General features: G+C 39.5%; 1 protein-coding gene across 1 annotated transcript; it reads left to right on the top strand.

Moving 5' to 3' along the window:
* The first annotated feature begins 84 nt into the window (after positions 1 to 84).
* Positions 85 to 17,132, top strand: MAT1A (methionine adenosyltransferase 1A). The gene is made up of 9 exons (XM_042033183.1): positions 85 to 419; positions 7,091 to 7,168; positions 7,675 to 7,797; positions 9,489 to 9,601; positions 11,176 to 11,319; positions 11,985 to 12,203; positions 15,109 to 15,291; positions 15,782 to 15,915; positions 16,369 to 17,132. The coding sequence occupies exons 1-9, from the start codon at positions 326 to 328 to the stop codon at positions 16,469 to 16,471; spliced, it is 1,191 nt and encodes a 396-aa protein (XP_041889117.1). The 5' UTR covers positions 85 to 325; the 3' UTR covers positions 16,472 to 17,132.
* Positions 17,133 to 19,498: the final 2,366 nt, after the last annotated feature.

Genomic DNA, 19,498 nt, shown 5'->3' with positions numbered 1-19,498 from the left:
AACTCCCCTGCCAAGAAATGGGCTCTTCCATTTTCCTCACATGATTATCTGGGCACTTTCACTTTTCCATATATAGGAGCAGCTCAGGGACTGACAGATCAGGCTAGGTAGGGATACAGACTCCAGGCACATGCATACTCTTTGCTTGCAGGCACGGATGCGAGCACATGCCGCTTTCACACACTGAAATTCAAGTTAGCCGAAGAGATAATAAGTGAAGACAGCAGTAGTCCTGCTGATAAAGAGCCTTCTTAAACAGAGGGCACCAAAGGTAGAGCTCTTCAACCACTGTTTATAATAATCCACCAGGAAAAGCATCACAACCATGAATGGGCCGGTGGATGGTTTATGTGATTACACGCTGGATGATGAAGGTGCTTTCATGTTCACCTCGGAGTCTGTGGGAGAAGGACATCCAGGTAAGAAGGCAGCTCTGGTAAAAGTGTAAAAAGTATAGTATTTTCATTTGAGGTGTTTTAAAAGCCTAAAGAAGCATTCACCTGCTGTTAATCTTACTAGAGAAATTATTTGTAACAGGGTGCTTTTTCTACTTTATTTCTACTGGACTTTGTCCATACAGGCTATAAAACTGCTGTAACTAGAGTTACAAGAGTAACTCAACAAGAGTTCATGTGCTTTTGCAGAGTCTGTGTCCAACTGAGGAAAGCAGTGAGGTTTATGGTTGCTGCTCCTTCTTCTTCATCTAAATTTCTTTCAGTATTCTTGTGGAGACACTATCTCTGGCAGACTCAAGTTTCGCATATGGATAAGAATGCATAGCTTGCTTCTCAAGTTCCATATCTTTATGGGCCTTGTGAAACTGTCCTGCACATATGGAGTGCTCTAAGACTGTCACCCATGACAGGAATATCCCTAAGTAGCCTGTTTCAGAGCCTTTTTTTAGTGGTCCCAGCAGCTGTAGATGGCAAAGGCACCGGTTTGCCCCCTACCTCCCGCCCCTTTCCATCATCTGATGCAATATATGGAATTGCTGAAGCAAATAGTGGACAGTTATTTGCTAAACTTTATGTATGGTCAGCAGAGATTAGTTCAATGTTATTGAAAACAAATATCCATCCACCATAAACATATACCTTATGTCAACAGCAACTGTTCCCTCAAATGAGGCCAGGGGACAATGGGCTGTTTGATGTCCTGAAAAGTGTATTTGTTTTAGAAGCAGATTTGGTGGCCTGCACTTTTTGCTGTAATAAGGCTTTTCAGGTCTGTATTCATGTTATGTGAGTAAATCATAAATGGGTGGAATGATTTTATAGCAGAGGATAAAAACGTCAGCAATGAGTTCTTCTACAGTTCCAATACTCTTCTATATTAACTTATTAGTGCAGATCACATCCATGGCTGACGCAATTGAGTACATCTCCATCAATGTGAGGGCAACTACATCAGGTTAAACCAGTTGGGGTTCTTTCTGATGTAACACAGTCAGAAAATGACAACCAGAATTTGTCCTTGGAACATGTGTCCTGTGTTGAATTTATATATAATTACCCCCAGTGTCTGTAGTGCTACGTAGTTTCATGGGAAAAATAACATAATAACAGTGTGGTAGTTTTACATGGATGATGTTATTTCCAAAGACAACTGGTAACAATTTATGCTACTCTAATCATTATTTTTTAATCATCTTGGGGCAATAATAGGGAAGTCTCAGAGCAGAGAGAGTTCAACTGAGTCCCCAGATTTAACTTTATCCCTTGGTTTCTTTTCTTTACCAGTTCTCTCTTTATACTGTTTCTTGTTTTAGAATTTGGCCAATTTTTTAGTTCTTATTCACATTCCCTTCTTTATTTCCAAACCCTCTAGTGGCCCTCAGTAGCTTTCTTTTAAGCCCCATGAATATTTTTCTCCTGTGCTGAAATATTAAGCAGGCCCTTAAGAAACACAGTTACCACTTCGGTGTATCTGCAGCTTCTCTTGCCTGGCAGTTGCTTGGTGTCTGGGTACTATGAGATGCTAAGTACCAGCCTGGGAGGTTTATTTCAGAGTGAGTGGAAAACTGAAATTTACCTGGATGTTTTCAAGGCTGTGGTGCTTATACTTTCTTAAACAGCCTAGATCTTAACATAGGGTACTGACAACTCAAATGCCTATGGCAAAGGGAAGATAGAGATTTTCCAGATCAAAGGAGGACAGGCTGGCAGTAAGTAACTCTGGGTTGTCCTCCAAATTCTTGTTCCTGAGCACCAGCAATGTATCTTAATCATCTCAGTGATAGCTCTGGCTCCTGACAGCAAATTGGTCACTCCTACATCCTGGCTAAACTCCCTTTTCCCCTCTGTGGTTTTGCACAAGAGGTGTAGACATGCCATTAGGATTTTATCACCCAGGAAAATCTTGGCTATTTCTTAAAATGGGGGCCAGTGCCTGAGGCTGTAGTTGGGCTTCTGATGTTATCTGTAGCAATAGAATTTTATTGTGAGTTTTGATTTCCTCTGTTTATACAAAATGGATAATTTGCTTGTTCTTGATTATTTCTCTTCCGTATGTGATACTATAATTTTGCTCGAGGGCATTATGTGAAGTAAAGATCCTGAACCAGATCTTTGTCTGGTGGAAATTTGAATTGTTCTGATTATATTAGCTGAGTATTGAATGCTTTAATGGAGACCTTCTTAATGCACAAAGCAGGAGAAATTATATGCTTATTTATTTGAGTGTACTGAGAACTGCCTTATATCTGTGCAATGCCTAGAGCTGGGTGTCACTGAGAAGACCAGATTCCATAGAAGCAAGTAATAGCTGTCAATAATTAACACACAGGTATTGCCTATGCTCCCCAAAGACATTATAGCAGACTGTTTATGCCATCTTCTTACTCCAGATTCTTCAAAATCCCTTGGGCATATGGGAATTCCCAAATGCCCATCCCTTGGGCATTTGGGAATTCCTTTCAGGTCTTTAATCATTTAGTCATTTAGTGGTGTAAATTCCAAACTCTCTGAAGACTTCCACATGACTTCTTCCTTTCAATGTACTAATAAAAGCACACAGACAGTAGCACTATAAAGAGAACTTTTTTTCTTGGTAGCTGCTCCATTTTCCTTAGTCCAGTAGTGTCTGTCATGCTGCACAGGTTTCATGGTGCTTTGAAATGCATCGTGTGTTTCTCTGCCCCACAACGTCTTACAGATGTCAAACCACCAAGGAGTAATTCCTTCCCTTGTCTGGTGTGGCTTCAGGTGGAATTGGCTGCAAACTGACTGCCATTCAGATTTCCAGAAAGTGTCAAGGAATCTCTTTAAAAATATAGGAACAAACATCTTCTAAAAGCACCCTCATATTTTCAATCGTATAGAAAGCATATTTTTGTCTTGTAGATATTCACAGGGAGAAAAAAAAAGAACCAGAAAATTCAGATCTGTCCAGCAAGCTGATGCTTGTGTATCTTATATCTAAGATTATATAGACTAAATGATATGCATAATACTTCAGTAAACTGTCCATTGAACAAGGAGAACAGATGTACAAGACATTTGAACACTGCTGATTTTGCGGCACCACTGCAGTTATTAACTAGAGCTCCTCAAGAGTTCTTTTAAATAGGAAGAATGTACAGCACAATTCAGTGCTGTAGTCTGAAGCCTTTGAAGTCTTTCCAGTGAAACTCTTGTTAGAAAGCTTATTTTTTGATGAATGCTTATGATAGGTATCTGCATTTCTTCCCTGTTTTAATTTTTTTTTTTACCAGAAAACTGAGAATTGCTCAGTTTCTCATATTTTGAATATAAAAATTCACAGTCTAGTTTAATTTTTTTTCTGTTGATATAAATAATATATAATTAAAAATGCTGAATTTAATTTTGATGATCACAGTTTTTGAAGAAAACCAACCTTGCCATTTCAAATGTTCAATGTTTATTACATTTACTACACTATCAAAACCAGAAGTGTGGCTGTACCTCTTTGTGTGCTTTGTGGAGCTTTTTCGAATTAATTTTTCAGTTTTTACTGCTGTGCATATTTTTTTTCTGTGTGTGGTGAGTCTGTGAATATGAATTCCTGTGAAGTCTCTGAGAACTTTTGCTAGGCTCTTACATACTCTAGATTCACATAACAAACTTAGGTCTAACTATCTGGAAAACTGTGAAGCTTCTTCTAATTATTTGAGATCACTTTTGTTGTTGAACACCTCCTTTACTTCCCAGTGTTACAGCTGGGGTTTTGAGTAGGGTTTATCATCAGCCTCCCTAGACTCATTTTATAGTTAGCAAGAGCTGTTTCCTGGCTAATTGGCATCTCTGCCATAAGGCTGGGCCTGTGGGATGATGGGATTTCATGAAAAGACTCATGGCTGTCTAATACTTTCCTGCTCAGTCATTTTAGATACCATTTTTGCAATATTCATTCCATTGGTTAGTAATTCAGTACATGAAGGTATGCATGAACTGAATTCTGACCTATTAATGTTTTTTTTAAGATTATAATGTCTCACCAGAGGTGTTCCATTATGCTTTCCCTGTTTCCAAAAAAGAAAGGAAAATAAAAAGGAAGAAAATAATGGACAAACTTAACCTCTCACACTTAGCAGATCATAAGAGAAATGGGACAGTTGAGATGAGAAATTTAAATAACAGAATGAAGGGTGCACAAAGCCTGCTAAGCATTGCTAAAAATAGAATGCCTGGTTTTATTTTACACCAGAGACCTTTACTAATAGACATGCCTTTAATTTAATGCATTAATCAGCCAATCATCCAGCTGGATTTCTCTTTCCAGTCTTGATAGATATTTCTATCTGGATTTGGAACTAGTTGCACTAGAACTGCTGGTTGTTGCACCAACAATCAGATATGACATGAATTATCAAACTGATTTGCCTCAGACTATTTTAATGTATGCTCCAAGTATAGTAGATTAAATTATTCTAATCTATTGTTTTAATTTATTAGAGTCTCACGTAGATTTTAAAGATCAGAAGGGATCCCCAAAACATAATCTGGTCTGACCTTCAGACATAGGCAATAATATTTCATGCAAGAATTCTTCAAACAAGCTAGTAAATGGCAGTTGAATTGCATTCATACCTTTTAAAAAGATAGTCAATTTTCATGTAGAAGTTTGAAGGGACAAGGAATCCTGTGTGCCTCTAGATGAATGATTTCCATGGCTCTCACCCTTTTCAGATTTTCCTTTTTGAATCTTTATCTGTCTCTTTTTAACTTTCATTTATCAACTGTAGTTACATTATTTCCCATCAGAAAAAAAAACCCCTTTTCTCTCAGCACAGTGTTTTTAGGTTCTTAGGCACTGCAATCACGGTGCCTACAGGGGTTTCCTCTGGTAGGTTGCCTTTCCTTCAGCCTTTCAGAACTAGATTGAGTTTGATTGATTTCATCCTGTAAGATAGACTTTTCTGATTTAGGGCATTTTTCTCGCTCTGTCCTAAACCTTCCCACAGCTTCTTAACACCCTTCTTGAGTGTTTTGGAAGGAATGCGTATAATATCCCTGTGTGTGCCATCCAGGGAACTTAGACATGTGGGGCAGTGGCATCTAATGCAGGTGAGACATGCTTCATGTGGAGCAAGGACAGCAATAAGGGTTGTTCATAGAAATTCTGGGCAGTGAAAGACAGATTACAAAACAGTCCCAGTCACTAGAGTTTGCTGCTGGGTATGGGACCTGCACTAAAATCCATTCTAACCCCAGCTGCTCTGTTGTCTCATTCAGGTAATCAAAATTTCATGTTGCCACCAGTATTTTTTGCATTTGTTCTTATTCCACAAAAATGAAAACTTTGAAGAGAGCAAGCAGAGATACATTTTAATCACTCCTACCACCTTTGTACCCAGGTTTGCTAAACAAGGTTCAGTTGGACATCTAATTAAATTGCAAAAATGGTGTCTGATTCCTGTTTGGTAATAATTGTCCCAAATTTAGTAATCCATGTACAGTTCTTGCAAGGCTGAAAGTTCCAATGCAGCCTACATTTGCTAATTGTCTTTTGTGTTCATTCTTTTTGTGTTGAAGGGGTGAGATGGGAGTGAATATGGGAGATAAGAGTGTCAGAATCACATTAGTTCTCCACTCTTTGATTTGTCCCTTTGATTAGCTAAATGAAAACAACTGAGAATTTATTTTTACTTGAGCTTGAGTGTATTAAAAGTCTCTAATGGCAGACTCTTACAAAACATTGCTTTCCAACAGATTGTGTTGCACACGGCAAGGCAGGAGATTAATTTATTTTGCCACACAGCTTGTTGTGTCAAAATCTAAAAGCAGTACTAGACCATTTTTTTACAAACAATAAAATTAAATTATATAAGAAAATTTACCATTTTCATGTGGAAGACTTTGCTGTGGGTGCTGCCGTTTTGTGTCCATTAGATTAGCCAGACTATTTGATTAAGATTCAGTATTTGTTTTAAAGATTAGAAAAGAAAGAAAGAAAAAGATAAAAGATTATTATGACAAACTTGAGCTGAAACCTTTGTATTTGGCATGTAACTAAAGATTTACCTCAAGCAAACGTCAGTTGGTAACCCCTTCTTGCTTCTTCTGTGTGTGTACTTCCTGCGCTGCCTTAGCTGGATTGCAGGGATTATTAGGAGGTGACATTGCTGGATGGTAGGAATCAGTGACAAAAAGCAACCCAAAACCCAGCCCTCCACTGAGCTATTAATCTAAGCACTTTCTCAGGCCTTACCACCAGTGTTGGTAAGGTACATTGTAACTTTCTGTTGGGGCCATGGAAGTTGGTGGTGGAACATCACCATTCCATTAGAACACCACTGGTTTGCAGTGCTGGTGGTGCTAGAGAAGGAGAAGGCTGGGAGAAAAACCTCTTAACCTCCCAGGTTATTCTGTGCATTACACTCTTGTTTCACACCTAAGTATAGAAAACTACAGGTAAAGTTGTAGTTAGTAAGTTTACACCAGTAAGTAATCTGTGTCTACTGAGTTTGCTGGAAAGATGTTTAATATGTCTTTCTATTTAGCTACCCTAGACATGCCAGTAATAAGCAATAAAATAATTCCTTTCTGAAATACCTACTGAAAGTGATGGAAACAGTCCATGTTTTGTATTGAATGCTGCGGTTTTGAATCATAGCTTTGATGTCTTGCAGATAAAATCTGTGATCAAATCAGTGATGCTGTACTAGACGCCCATCTCAAACAGGACCCAAATGCCAAGGTTGCTTGTGGTAAGTTGTTTGATTCTTTGCTTTAAGTCATCACACAGTCTCATTCTTCTTTTAGGATGTTTGCAAAGACCTAGCTCATTTCAATCTCAAAAAAATGGCATAATAATTTCAATCTTCAAGAGAAGGAGAGATGAGAAGAAACAGTAAAAGTTTTTGTAAAGACTGAAGCCTAAACAGGCTGTAGAAGTGTAGAGCCATTGATTTCGTGTGTGGACTGAATTGTCCTGGAAGAAACAGATTTGCATATCACTGAATCATGCTCAGTGTTTTGACTTTCCCATTTGTAAATTGGACACACTAGTTTTTTCCTTGCTTTCAGACAGATAGTGGATACGAAAAGAATTTGTTATAGATGGAATTGTAATGCTAAAAATATGGATAGAAAGGATTTACACTGTATACACCCAATAGGTCTCTCAAAATCAGCATCATCACAAACACAGGTATTTGTCTTAGTGGGCTGGCTTATTCTGCTATTGTAATCCTGCTTTCATCTCTCTTTTCAGAGACAGTATGTAAGACAGGAATGGTGTTGCTCTGTGGGGAGATCACTTCTCGTGCTATTGTGGATTATCAGCGAGTTGTCCGAGATGCAATTAGACATATTGGCTATGATGATTCAGCTAAAGGTTGGTGGAAAAACTCATGAAATCATGGAAGAGCGAGCAATAGGCAACTGCAGAACAGGTCTGTCACCAGTCCCACACAGGGGCTTTAGCAAGCCTGATACAAACTGAATGTGCTGTGTGAAAGCTGCTTACATGGTGCTACATGATACACTTTCAGCCTTTACCCCAGTAAGTAAAAACCTTTTGTTAGTTAAAACTGAATTGGGAGTAGGCAGAGTATACTTTGAACTGTGGTATTAGGCTACAATAATTAACTTCAACTTGAACCGTAGAACCTACCACTCCTCCAAACTTGCAAGAACTTGACTCTTGGTTTTTCATTGGCAAGCTGATTGTTGCATCTTGGTGCGAAAGAGAGAGAACAAACCTAGTTCATTTCATTGTACCTTTGTATTTTTGTACTGCAGTAGCATCTGGAGTTCCCAGGTGTAAAGGTAGTTGTCACTGCCGGGTGCTCTGTTAGCTGTGAATAACTCCTTTTACACTGAACAGTGTGTGGTCCAGACCTAGGTTGTGAGATGTGCAAATGATAAAAAAGAAAAAATGCTCTGAGTACCAGACACATTTCACTTTCTCATTTCCATGTATCTGTTTATACAGTAGAAATATTCAAAGTATTCTGTTACAGTGAAGCTTATCTTTTATTAAGAGTTTTTGATTTACAAGTTGTTTACTGCAGTCTTTCAATTGCAATTGAATTTGCAGGAGATTGTGGTGGGAGAATATTACAGCAGCTCAGCTGCAGGTTGCCTCCACCATCATGCAACAGCAGTGCTTTCAGAAAACACAGGCAAATCTAGTAGGTCATAAATCTCTTTTCATCCATACTGCCAACAGTGATGGGGGAGAGTCAGTGATGCAGTAAAAAACAATTTCTAGAAGTTAAAAAAACCCTAAACAAAGCAATTACATACAGAAATATAATTTTCTTCTCTACTGAAAAGAGGGTGAAGAGCATTCAAGTGGATCATATGCATATGGACGTGTATATATGTTGTACTGGCTGAACATGAGTTTGGTCAGCAGCTGTCGGTAGCTACAGTTCTAGGAAAGGTTGGATTTGGAGAGAAGCAAGTTATTATTAATATGCCTAGGAACAGGTGGGAAATTTTGCCACAATCTTCTGTAAGTCCTTCAATTTCTTTTTAAAACCTTACTTTTGGTCTTTGAAAGTCATGTAAATTCCCATTTCCAGATTTGTTGTAAGACCTGAATCTGGTATTTTTCTGTTTGTGGTTCATGCAAAGTCCCATGAGATATTCAAGTACGGACACTGCTTTGCATGTATTACAAATAAAGTATCAGAGAGCAGAGTCTTCAGTTGCTGAAAATCTCAGCTTCTGAGAATTTATGTAGAGGACTTTATTACTATTCATTTGGGAGAGGTTCATTATTTACCTTTTTGACTATTCTGCAGTTGACAATTCATAATCTGAATTGGCTTGGCACAGGGAGAGAGTGCAAGAAAAAATAAGCAGTAACAAGCAAGAAAGGCAACACTATATATCCCATGCCACCCCAAAAAAAGGTTTCAAGGGTGGTATTGACAAAAATTTTACTGAAAATAGCAGTTAGGTTTTGAGTTCTGAATGTGGTATCCTTCAGAATAAAAATTTTGTCCTATGGTTCCATGTTACTTTCCTTAATTGTGACAGAAAAAGCTAATCACTGCTATTCTTTTTTCCAAATAGGCTTTGACTACAAGACTTGTAATGTTTTAGTGGCACTGGAACAGCAGTCACCTGATATTGCCCAAGGTGTTCATCTACACAGGAATGAAGAGGATGTTGGTGCTGGAGATCAGGTAGACATAGCATCACATCTAAAACACCAAAGCTGTTTTAATGGAAAAAGTTCACTCCATCTTATGCCCTATTTTGTATGTCAAAACCCGCGTCACAATAATTTCCACACTTCTCTTTACCCCAGAATAAAACCCATAATTTTACTAAAACAGTTAGAGGTTCTTTGAGGGCAGACTTTTGCCTGGTGTTGTTTTAGCACCCAGGCAAATCAGGAGAGCTCTGGCAGTTTGTAGCAGCTGAGAAGGTTCCCTTTAGAACTTAGCAAAGGTTTTTTGCTTACATATTTCATGGTTTCATTGTGTAGCTTTAGGTTGATCAGACCATTCATCTTGCAGCCAGACTTGCCGTGTAACACGGAAGAAACAAAGGATCTTTTCACATTCACAGAGCTGTTGAGATTTTGTACAGCAAAAAATTAGGTGATGTTTCATCTGCCCTCAGCATGAGTACAATAAATACCAGAGTACTTTTAATTCTCACTTATTCCCGGAGGCAGCTCTTGTAATAGGTGTTCCATGTAATTAAGGCTGTCCAAACTGCATTTCTCTGAGCTAAAGAACACATGTAGACATTTATGGTGTGTTCCCAAGAGAAAGATACGAACATAAAAACTCCATAATGTGATTGATGCCTTATGAGTGAATTTAACATTTACTAGTTATCATTAAAAGTAATATCTAGTTTACAGCACTGCTGTTGAGAACTATAAGTGCAGATATCAGAGTCCAGGAGACAAGCTAATATTTTTCAAAAAATCCCTTGAGGGCTAAATTAAAATGCTTTTCTGCTGTCAGGGGGGCATAATAATACATAAGATGAAAAGAGATCTGACTCTTTTTTGGCTCTTTGATGGCCTCACTTTCCATTTGATCAAAGTACCTTCCTGTCTTTTTTTCTTTTTTTTTTCCCACAACATACACTGGATGAGAAGAAAGAAAATGCTGCTAACTCTATTTAGCAAACGATAATCTGATGCAGGGAACATGAATGAATTATGAAAGTCATATATAACAATATAAATACAAATATAATAGATAACAGTAGAAGCTGTGACTCTAAGCATGTGGCATTGAAAAATTTGAGGCAGGTGCCTTAAACTGTTGAAGGGTATGTCCTTCATGGAGTGCTCACATCCCGTTCCACTGAAATTTCAGATGTGAGCTGCAGTGTAAGTGTGCCTATATTCATACATAAAAGCCTCTGGAACGTTTCCAGGCTAAAAAAAACATCTTTCTTATGACAGAATAGTCCTGAAATGTTTTCTCTGGCAGATTTTTTTTTATTTTCTGTGAAAGAATCTGGTTTTTACACAGAAATGTCTTCATTTTTGTCCAGGTTTCCAGCTCAACATGTAAGCCTTCAGGCTAGTGAAAAAATTCTAGGAACATGGTTTGTTTCTCATTACACTGTGACATGTTGGAGCCTGATCTGAGTTTTGGATCCTTGCACTGTGATGTAAAACAGTAGAAAGTAAACCCGAGGATACTGCTGACTCTTTTCTTCAGATGAAATCTCATTACCTTTGGTTGTGGTGCCTTTAACAGTGATTGAAGTATGTTCTCTCCTCCTGCAGGGTTTGATGTTTGGTTATGCAACAGATGAGACAGAAGAATGCATGCCCCTAACAATTATTCTTGCTCATAAATTGAACGCCAGGTTAGCAGAACTGAGGCGTAGCGGAGAACTCCCTTGGCTGAGGCCTGACTCTAAGACACAGGTAAATACTGCAAGGGATTGTCCAGAGAGTTGAAAACCAACACCTTTTCTTTCCAGAAATATTGAGTATTTTTGAAGATATCAGTTGATGTGTTTCAGCCTATCAGGATAACCTACAAGTAGCAGATAAAGCTTTTCCACTGCTTGTGACCTGTCTCCTTGACTGTTGGAAAATGGTTAACTTGCATCAGAGCACTTCACCACCTCCCAGTGAAGAGACATTTAACCCTTCAGAACTAAGTGGTGTGTGCTCATTGGAAAAGTGACAGGGCATCCGAAGGATTTATTTGTATTTAGTGGTTCAGGCTGACATTTTCAAGATGCAATGAGAACATAAATTTCTGAGGCTTGGGAGTGTTGAAGGAAATCCCACCTGAAAGACATATTTTGGATGATTTCATAGAGAATCAGGTTGCCCACATTCAGTTGTGTTTTTTCTATTTTTTTTTTTAATTTTTTGTCTTTAGCACAGCAAAAATGCAGTGCGAAAATAAGCTTCATTTCTCATACCCTGGCATCAGTGCGAGCAGTGATCCCTCTAATGTCAGCACTGACATTTTGCTACAGTTTTGCTTTTGGAATAGCCTATGTGGCATTTGATGAATACCAGTAATGTATTTTATAGCAACTTTGTTGTTTTCTCCCCATTGTCCCCGTGTGCCTCAGGTGACGGTTCAGTACATGCAGAAGAACGGAGCAGTGATCCCCGTGCGTGTTCACACCATTGTGATCTCTGTGCAGCACGATGAGAGCATTTCTCTGGATAACATGCGCAGGACCCTGAAGGAACGTGTGATCCAAGTTGTTGTCCCTGCAAAATACCTGGATGACAAAACTGTCTATCACCTTCAGCCTAGTGGACGTTTTGTCATTGGAGGGCCTCAGGTTTGTGCTGTATTGTTTTGGTGGTCTTACGAGCTTGTCTTTCACTGTGTGTGTGTCTTCAATGCTCAGGTTTTGGCATCTCTGTCCCAGGGTGTAAGGAGCAAGCTGCCCAGTGGAAGATTTTTCCTGCAGCTGGATGTGGGAGAAGGGCCCAGGGTTTCATGTGTCCTATGCCAAACTAACCTTTGAGGGCACGGTGATACGGTACTTGTGACCAGGCAGGCAAGTCTACATGCGATCTTGCGTTGCATGTAGAGTGTGCAGCTCGATTCTGGATCTCCTCAAACCCTCTGGGGACCAGCACTGAGACCTACAGCCCTTTCTCATGGGAAGCACTTCTTACAGAGAGATGGACCAGAGACACTTCACTTCTCTGACAGTGAACCTGGTTTTCAGATCTGCATAGCTCTCACTGTTCTGCCTGACACCACTAAGAGCTGAAGGTGTTCATTGGTCCTGAAAGTCAGTCCCAGTCATCCTGCAGTCACAGAGGTCAGGCAGAACTTCCACTCTCTGTAGGATCAGAAGCTCTGAGATCTAGTTTTTGAAAACAAATTTACCATTACCAATGTTTTAGTCTTCAGATACCTTCAGAACTATCACAACAAAATTTCAAAACTCCTTCCTGAAATTAGGTTCAATTTCACAACAAATCCAAGTAGACAGTGTTTTCCCTTTGTTTTTCAAATTCATTCACTTACTGGAATTTTCTAGAATTATATCTAAGGCACTCTGTCTTTTTTACATTAATGCCGTGTAACAACTAGGAAGGTGTTGAGATTCATCATTATAATTAATAATTCTACAAAAAATGCATTTTTGTGCAGTTGAATGGGTTGTATCACTGCAATTTTGTGTATCATTGACATCCTAGACTACGCACAAAAGGAGAGTTCAACCTGAGCTGTAACTTAGCATGAATGAACCAAGGCAGCAATCATAGCATACAAAAAGAAGGCAGGAAAAGTTTTATGTGTGCAGTGAACTGCACCATTAAAAATGTAAATCTTTCAGAACTGCATCCATCTGAAAATGTACTACAGTTACACGTGATAAGCCAACCAGGACTACCCTTTCTACTCTTGTGCTGGAGCTCTGTTGCATATGTTTGCACACACAAACCGAGGCAAGTCACAGCATCCGTTTAAGCTTTTTAAACCTGGGCTAGGTTTACTCAGTATGGGCCAATCTACCTATGTGTCCATGACCTTCCAACTGCTATCATCACTTGTGCAATTTACAATGGCAATGCGGCAACCAGAAAATAACTATTTCTCTTCTTGACTTTAACAGCTTTAGCTTTCTGCTTATTTTTCAGAAGAGTGTTACTCAGTTTTATTTTTAACACAGCTAGCTACAGGAGGCTGTTTTACCTCCAGCTCAGTTCATCTAAGGAAGATATGTGTATTTCACTTGGGATTTTCACCTTATGTTTTTGAATGTGGTGGGACCTTGAATTCTGACTATGGCAAAATGAGTAGGTTTGCTGCTGTCATCATTTTCCTACCAGCAATACCTGCTGGTGAGATGAGGACAGACATTACAGCTCATCACAATGATGACTTCCATGTGCTTTATAAGTGCATTTGTACCTGTTCAGCACCTTTGAAACAAGGAGTGTTTCTCTTGCCTTTCACATATCCATGTATTCCTCCTCCTCTGAGTTCTGCAGCCAAGTCATGGTGGTGCACAAGGTGTTCTAATTGCAACTGTCTGCACCATGAAAAATTAATGTTTGAGTCAAGCAGAAAAACCCTAGGACAGGTTCCTTTAAGACAGGTTCAGCTATTTAAAATTCAGATTTATGTCTCACTTCTTCCTTAGCAGAATGGAACAAACAGTGCCAAAGGTTTACTTCTGTGTATATGCACAGTCTTTCTAAGAAAAGCTTTGACTCTGCACTTTTGTTTGCCGTGCAAACATTCCAGCAGTTGAATTTTAGTGACATGATGTTCTGAGGCAAAGAATTTCAAATCTGCCTGCACAGGTGGCAGCGGAATTTAAAATTTGAACGTATTTCCATTCACACCAGAAAGCTTAAGGATTTAGTAAATTGCAGGGATCAGACAATTAGTTCGGTGCTGATCAGCTAACCCCAATCAAATGAAAATATTAAGTATTTGTGAGGAGCAGTCAGGAGAGCTGTAGACAACCAGAATGTTATCTGTACTTCCTTACCTAATATTTCAGAATATTCATCTATAAATATCTGTTCTGAGAAGGAAGTAATCCTTTCTCAATTACCTATAACTGCCAAGTACTCCATACCTGTTGTGTACCCTTTAAGTTAGACTATAAATATTTTGGGGTTGGAAATGTGGTTTTTAGTACATACATGACACTCTCTGATACTGCACTGGAAGTGCTGGGTGCCAGTGTCCATGTAATGATGTGTAAGGTACCACTGACATACCTTTGACTGTAAATAAAGAATCTACTATTTAATATTCACGCAATTTGTGATTTTGAGTAAAAGATATGAAAGCCTGGGTTGGGTTTTTTTCATATTTTAAACAGTGTGAAATCTCTCAATGGTTCTTATATGGCACATAGCTTTTTAGCAATATTCTGTAGTTGGTTTGGATATCTAGTAGGTCCTTTCTAAACCAAAGTTTGCATATTGCCAGGGATTTTTTTTTTTAACAGGCAGTGCATGCTCTAGCTACCGGGGTGTAAACCTGTTTGCTTGATTGACCAAATAAATTTGTGCATGGCTTGTGTTGAGAATCTGGCTTTAAAGAACAATTACAGCCACTGTTGTACCTTGGTGAGACAAGTTCATTCCTTCAGCTACCCCTGTGTGGTGAACTTACCCATTGCTGCAGTCTTCTGAAGGAATGCACAGCCTTGTTTGAGACTGATGATGAAATGGATGTGTAATGGACAACTTCTGTCACTGGGTCAGGGTGATGCTGGTGTCACTGGGAGGAAGATCATCGTCGACACCTACGGTGGCTGGGGAGCGCACGGCGGCGGGGCCTTCTCTGGCAAAGACTACACCAAGGTGGACAGGTCGGCTGCATACGCAGCCCGCTGGGTGGCCAAGTCTCTGGTGAAGGCTGGGCTCTGTCGCCGTGTTCTGGTTCAGGTATGGCTTGCTAAGGATGTTGCTTTTCTCAAAAAGATTTTCCTTTTTCAGATTTTCCTCAACTACCCATCATACCAAACACTGTAGTAGAAGTGGTCTCGGTGATGGTTTTTTGAAGAAAGGAAGACTTGATGTGCTTGGTTTAAGACCCCTGTAATGTCACTAATAGTCTGTTGGCTTCCTGAAACTGGAACTTTTCATTTAGCTTTCATTTTATTGGTCATTTTTCCGGACATTTTGCCCTCAACCCTCTGACACTTACTGTCGTGGAAATGAGCATGGGGTGACTGAGCATGGGGTGACTGGGTAAATGCAGAGGCCTCAGCATTTTCAAAGTTTTCTCTTCTTTTTTCTACAAATACAGATTGTGCAAATATGAGAAGTGAAGGAGAGGCTTTAGTTTTCATAAGATGTTTCATAAATGAATGCTTTCTTCTGCTGCAACTGGTGCTGTGTTTGTCAGCTGACTAAAGTGCCTTTTTTCCCACAGGTTTCTTATGCCATTGGGGTTGCTCATCCACTGTCTATTTCACTGTTCACTTATGGAACTTCCCAAAAAACAGAGAAAGAGCTGCTGGACATTGTGCACAAAAACTTTGATCTTCGGCCTGGAGTCATTGTCAGGTAAAGAAACACACAGAGAGGAAAATATCCCAGTAGTCACATCCAAGAAATGATTTCTTGCAAAATCTTCAGCTGTCACTGAAGGTTTGGCTTTCTATAGTGTATGGAAGTCAAATAAAACAACTTTTGTATTCCAAGAACTTTAAGTTACTTTACTCTGAGAAAAAGGTATCTTTTGGTTTACAAAAGGAATTGGAGGTTATTTCATCTTTTCCATGACAATTAGTAATTCTCAGTAATAAGGCCGTTTCCTATAGCCCTAAAGTACATTACAGACATTTAAGTAGTCTTGTCACTTTGTCTCCATTGAACATATTCATTGGTATGCTTGCATCTCCAGAAAATGCATGCTTGTCTAAGGATGTGGGATGGATACAACATCAGGATTTAATAGTAGTTATCCTGAAGTATCATAATATGAAAATTTTTTGCTTCTTTTCATTATACACACAGGGATTTGGATCTGAAAAAGCCCATTTACCAGAAGACTGCGTGTTATGGTCACTTTGGAAGAGAGGAATTCTCATGGGAAGTGCCTAAAAAACTCGTGTTTTGACATTAATGACATGTCACCTTTTAAAAACAGAAAGGAAGACCACTAATGACAAGGATGCTTCTGAAAATCAAATTTGACAGCTTTATATTCAACAAAAGGAATTTTAGATTTTGAATGGAAAGAAAGAAAAGATTATTTTCTTGGAAATTGATTTTTTTTTAACCCTCAGTGTCTTTCATTATCTAAGATATAATGGACAGAGTCTGTTTTTTTAATCAGCATAAGACAATGAAATACAGTTTACTTTTAACTGCTGCTCTGTTGGTTCTTTCGATATAGACGAAGTGTGACTCAGGTACTCAAACCAATAGCTGAACCTCAAACCTTTGATGGGCAAAGGTGAAGACGACTTTCCCAGCTCTGACTAAAGATCAGCAGATCTGTTGCTTCTAATTAGACAATGGGAAATTCTGGGGTCCAATTTCCTTACTGGAGTTAGCATTGCATACAGCTGGGGGCTGCTTTGATGGGAGGTGGCTGAATATCACATAAATGTATCTTGGCCTCTTTTATAAAATATGCTAACATATATGTAATATTTAAATCACCTTCACTGCATATGTGCTGTTACTGTCGTGTTTCAATTACCTGCATTTTTGAAACATAAGTGCTCTCCTATGAAACAACAATCTTAGAATAAAAAGCTTTTTCCTACCATGTATGTAAATGTGTCTTTTTTTCCATGTTTTTTTTAATGTTGCTGTGTGATGGTCCATCTCAATTCAGCTGCTTCTACTCTTGTAGTAATTTAGTTTACCAACATTATTGAATTTTGTTAGATGTTGGAATTGTTATATGAATTTCCCTGTTAATACGTGTATGATCACTCTTTAGTCCTCGTGATTAATGGAAACACAGTGAAAAAGTATTAGATTTTTATTTGTAACTCTTAGGTTTGTGCTATACAGTATTTTTTCATTATTTTTGCCCTCAAATATTGGGTTTATTGCGTGGCTTTCTGTGTTGGATAGAATTTGGGAATAAAATATAGCTCAGAGAAATACGTGCAAAACTTCACCAGATGCACACAGCACGAGGTTACATCTGGCCCAGTGCCTTCCCCCCGGAGAGCTTGCCCTGGCTCAGAAAGTGTGCCCAGCTGTGGAGCGGGGCTGTGCCAGCACTCGGCTCCAGGGGTGGGACCAGCATCCCGTTATTCCTGCTGGAGCCAGCGCCCGCCTCTCCTCCGCACAGCTCGGGATGCTGCTGCGGGTGGGCGGGACAAGGACGTCTCTGTCTGTGCCCATGTATTGTCCCAGACAGTGGCAAACTACTCTTTCCAAATGCCTGTGGGTTAGGAACAGGTTTGTTTAAATTGGGAGGGTGTTGAGACCACGTTTATCTTCTGTGATCAGTTTTGTTTGTCAGTTGGCAACAACTTAATCCTGCAATGCGAGGGTTGCCTGTGTATGGCCCCCAAGAGGGACTTGATGCTTTGTGGGTTAGCCAGCATTCTGATAAATCTACTCTGGAGAAGTACTGCCACCCCGTGTTTAACTCCTAAATAAATGTCTTCGTACAGTGCCTCCCGAATAGGTGTGGTGGTGGAAAGAGAGTGCCTGTGATGAACATTAAAGGAAAAGCTGCCATTTATTGCTTTCAAGTGTGTCATAAACACAACTTCTATCTAGTCAAGCCAGAGGTCTCTCCACTTTATTAATTATGCTAATGTGCTCTATGTTCTGTGTAAATTGAGATAAACAGGTTTATGGGTAGCTCCTGATCTCCCAAGGACTTACCACGTTAATCAGTGGGCCTCACTGGGTACCCACCTGGGTACATTTTGGTTGGAAAATATCTTCAAGAGCACCTGCATCTTAAAGAATGAGTTGGCAAAGATTTCCCATTTTCCTAGCAGCATATTGCTTCTCTTTCAAGGAATATGGAATATGTGTGTGTCAGCATCAGAAACATAAACTCTTTGGAGCCAGGTCCTATTGGTCTGCCTGGAAACGCTAACCTTGACCTTTGTTATTAAAGACTTGTTTTGCAAATGGTCTTTTACCTCTCAGTAATGTATACAAAGGCATTTTGCTAATAATAAGGAGGTCATTCATGCTGACACAGAAGTGCTTCGTGGAAGCATTACAGTCCTACACATACCTATTTGTCAAGATGTCCCTGACATAGCACGAGAAGACATTTCTTTGTCAATGCCCTGGGTGCCTTTCTTTTGGCTTAACTTCTTCAGGAGCTCCACTTCATAGTGTATTACACTCCAACCAGCAGTAGCAAGTGAATGAAAAACAAATAATAAGAAACCAGAGAAGGAGCCTTATAAATAAATGTGTTTCGTAACATAACATGGAAGCAGAAAGCCCATGTCTCAACAAACAGAAACACCTGCAGACAAAAGGAACAGTTCAGCTCAGGTGGTGACAATAACAACTGTATTAACCATTAAACCATTAAAGGTTTGTTGGAGAGGAGGGATGTGTGTGTGTTTCCAGCTGGTTGGTGGGCAGGGGAGGCTGGCCTGAGGCTTGGCTTGTCTGGAGATGTGTGACAGTCTTTCAGGTGAAAGGCTGTGACTCTGAACCCTGCATAGGGGTCAGGCACACCCCTAGCATGTTAGCTAGATAATTGGATTAATCTACTAATAAATGTGCAGGGTAGAAATGGCTGAACTTTTGTGGCAATTTTTCTACCTATTCAGCTCTTCCTATAAATGGATTTAAGCACATGAGCTTCATGGCTCCATTAAAAAGAAAAGATGAAAGTAGCTAAACTCTGGATGCTACAGGATGCAGATCATATCCCCTTGGTTCAAATCAGTCAGCATTTGATATTCTGAGCTTTCTCTTGGAGCACGACATACAGGTTAAGGCATTATTATATATTCTTTATGAAAGTAGATATATGTGTGTGTGAGAGAGAGGCAAGCACAGACAGATGGGAAGGTGGCAAGAGAGCATGCAGGAATGTGCACACACTAAACGTGTTTACAGTAAACCAGTTAATCTGACAATTTCCCGGTGGAGCTGGCAGCAGCAGAGCCAGTCTGCCTTAGTGCCCTAACGAGAACAT

The sequence above is a fragment of the Corvus kubaryi genome, unplaced genomic scaffold (genome assembly GCF_017639235.1).
Source record: "Corvus kubaryi isolate FWS band 111438036 unplaced genomic scaffold, C.kubaryi_AGA036_p1.0 37357, whole genome shotgun sequence".
Lineage (NCBI taxonomy): Eukaryota > Metazoa > Chordata > Aves > Passeriformes > Corvidae > Corvus > Corvus kubaryi.
Note: the sequence above shows the minus strand (reverse complement) of the source record. Positions and strands in the feature narration are given on the sequence as shown.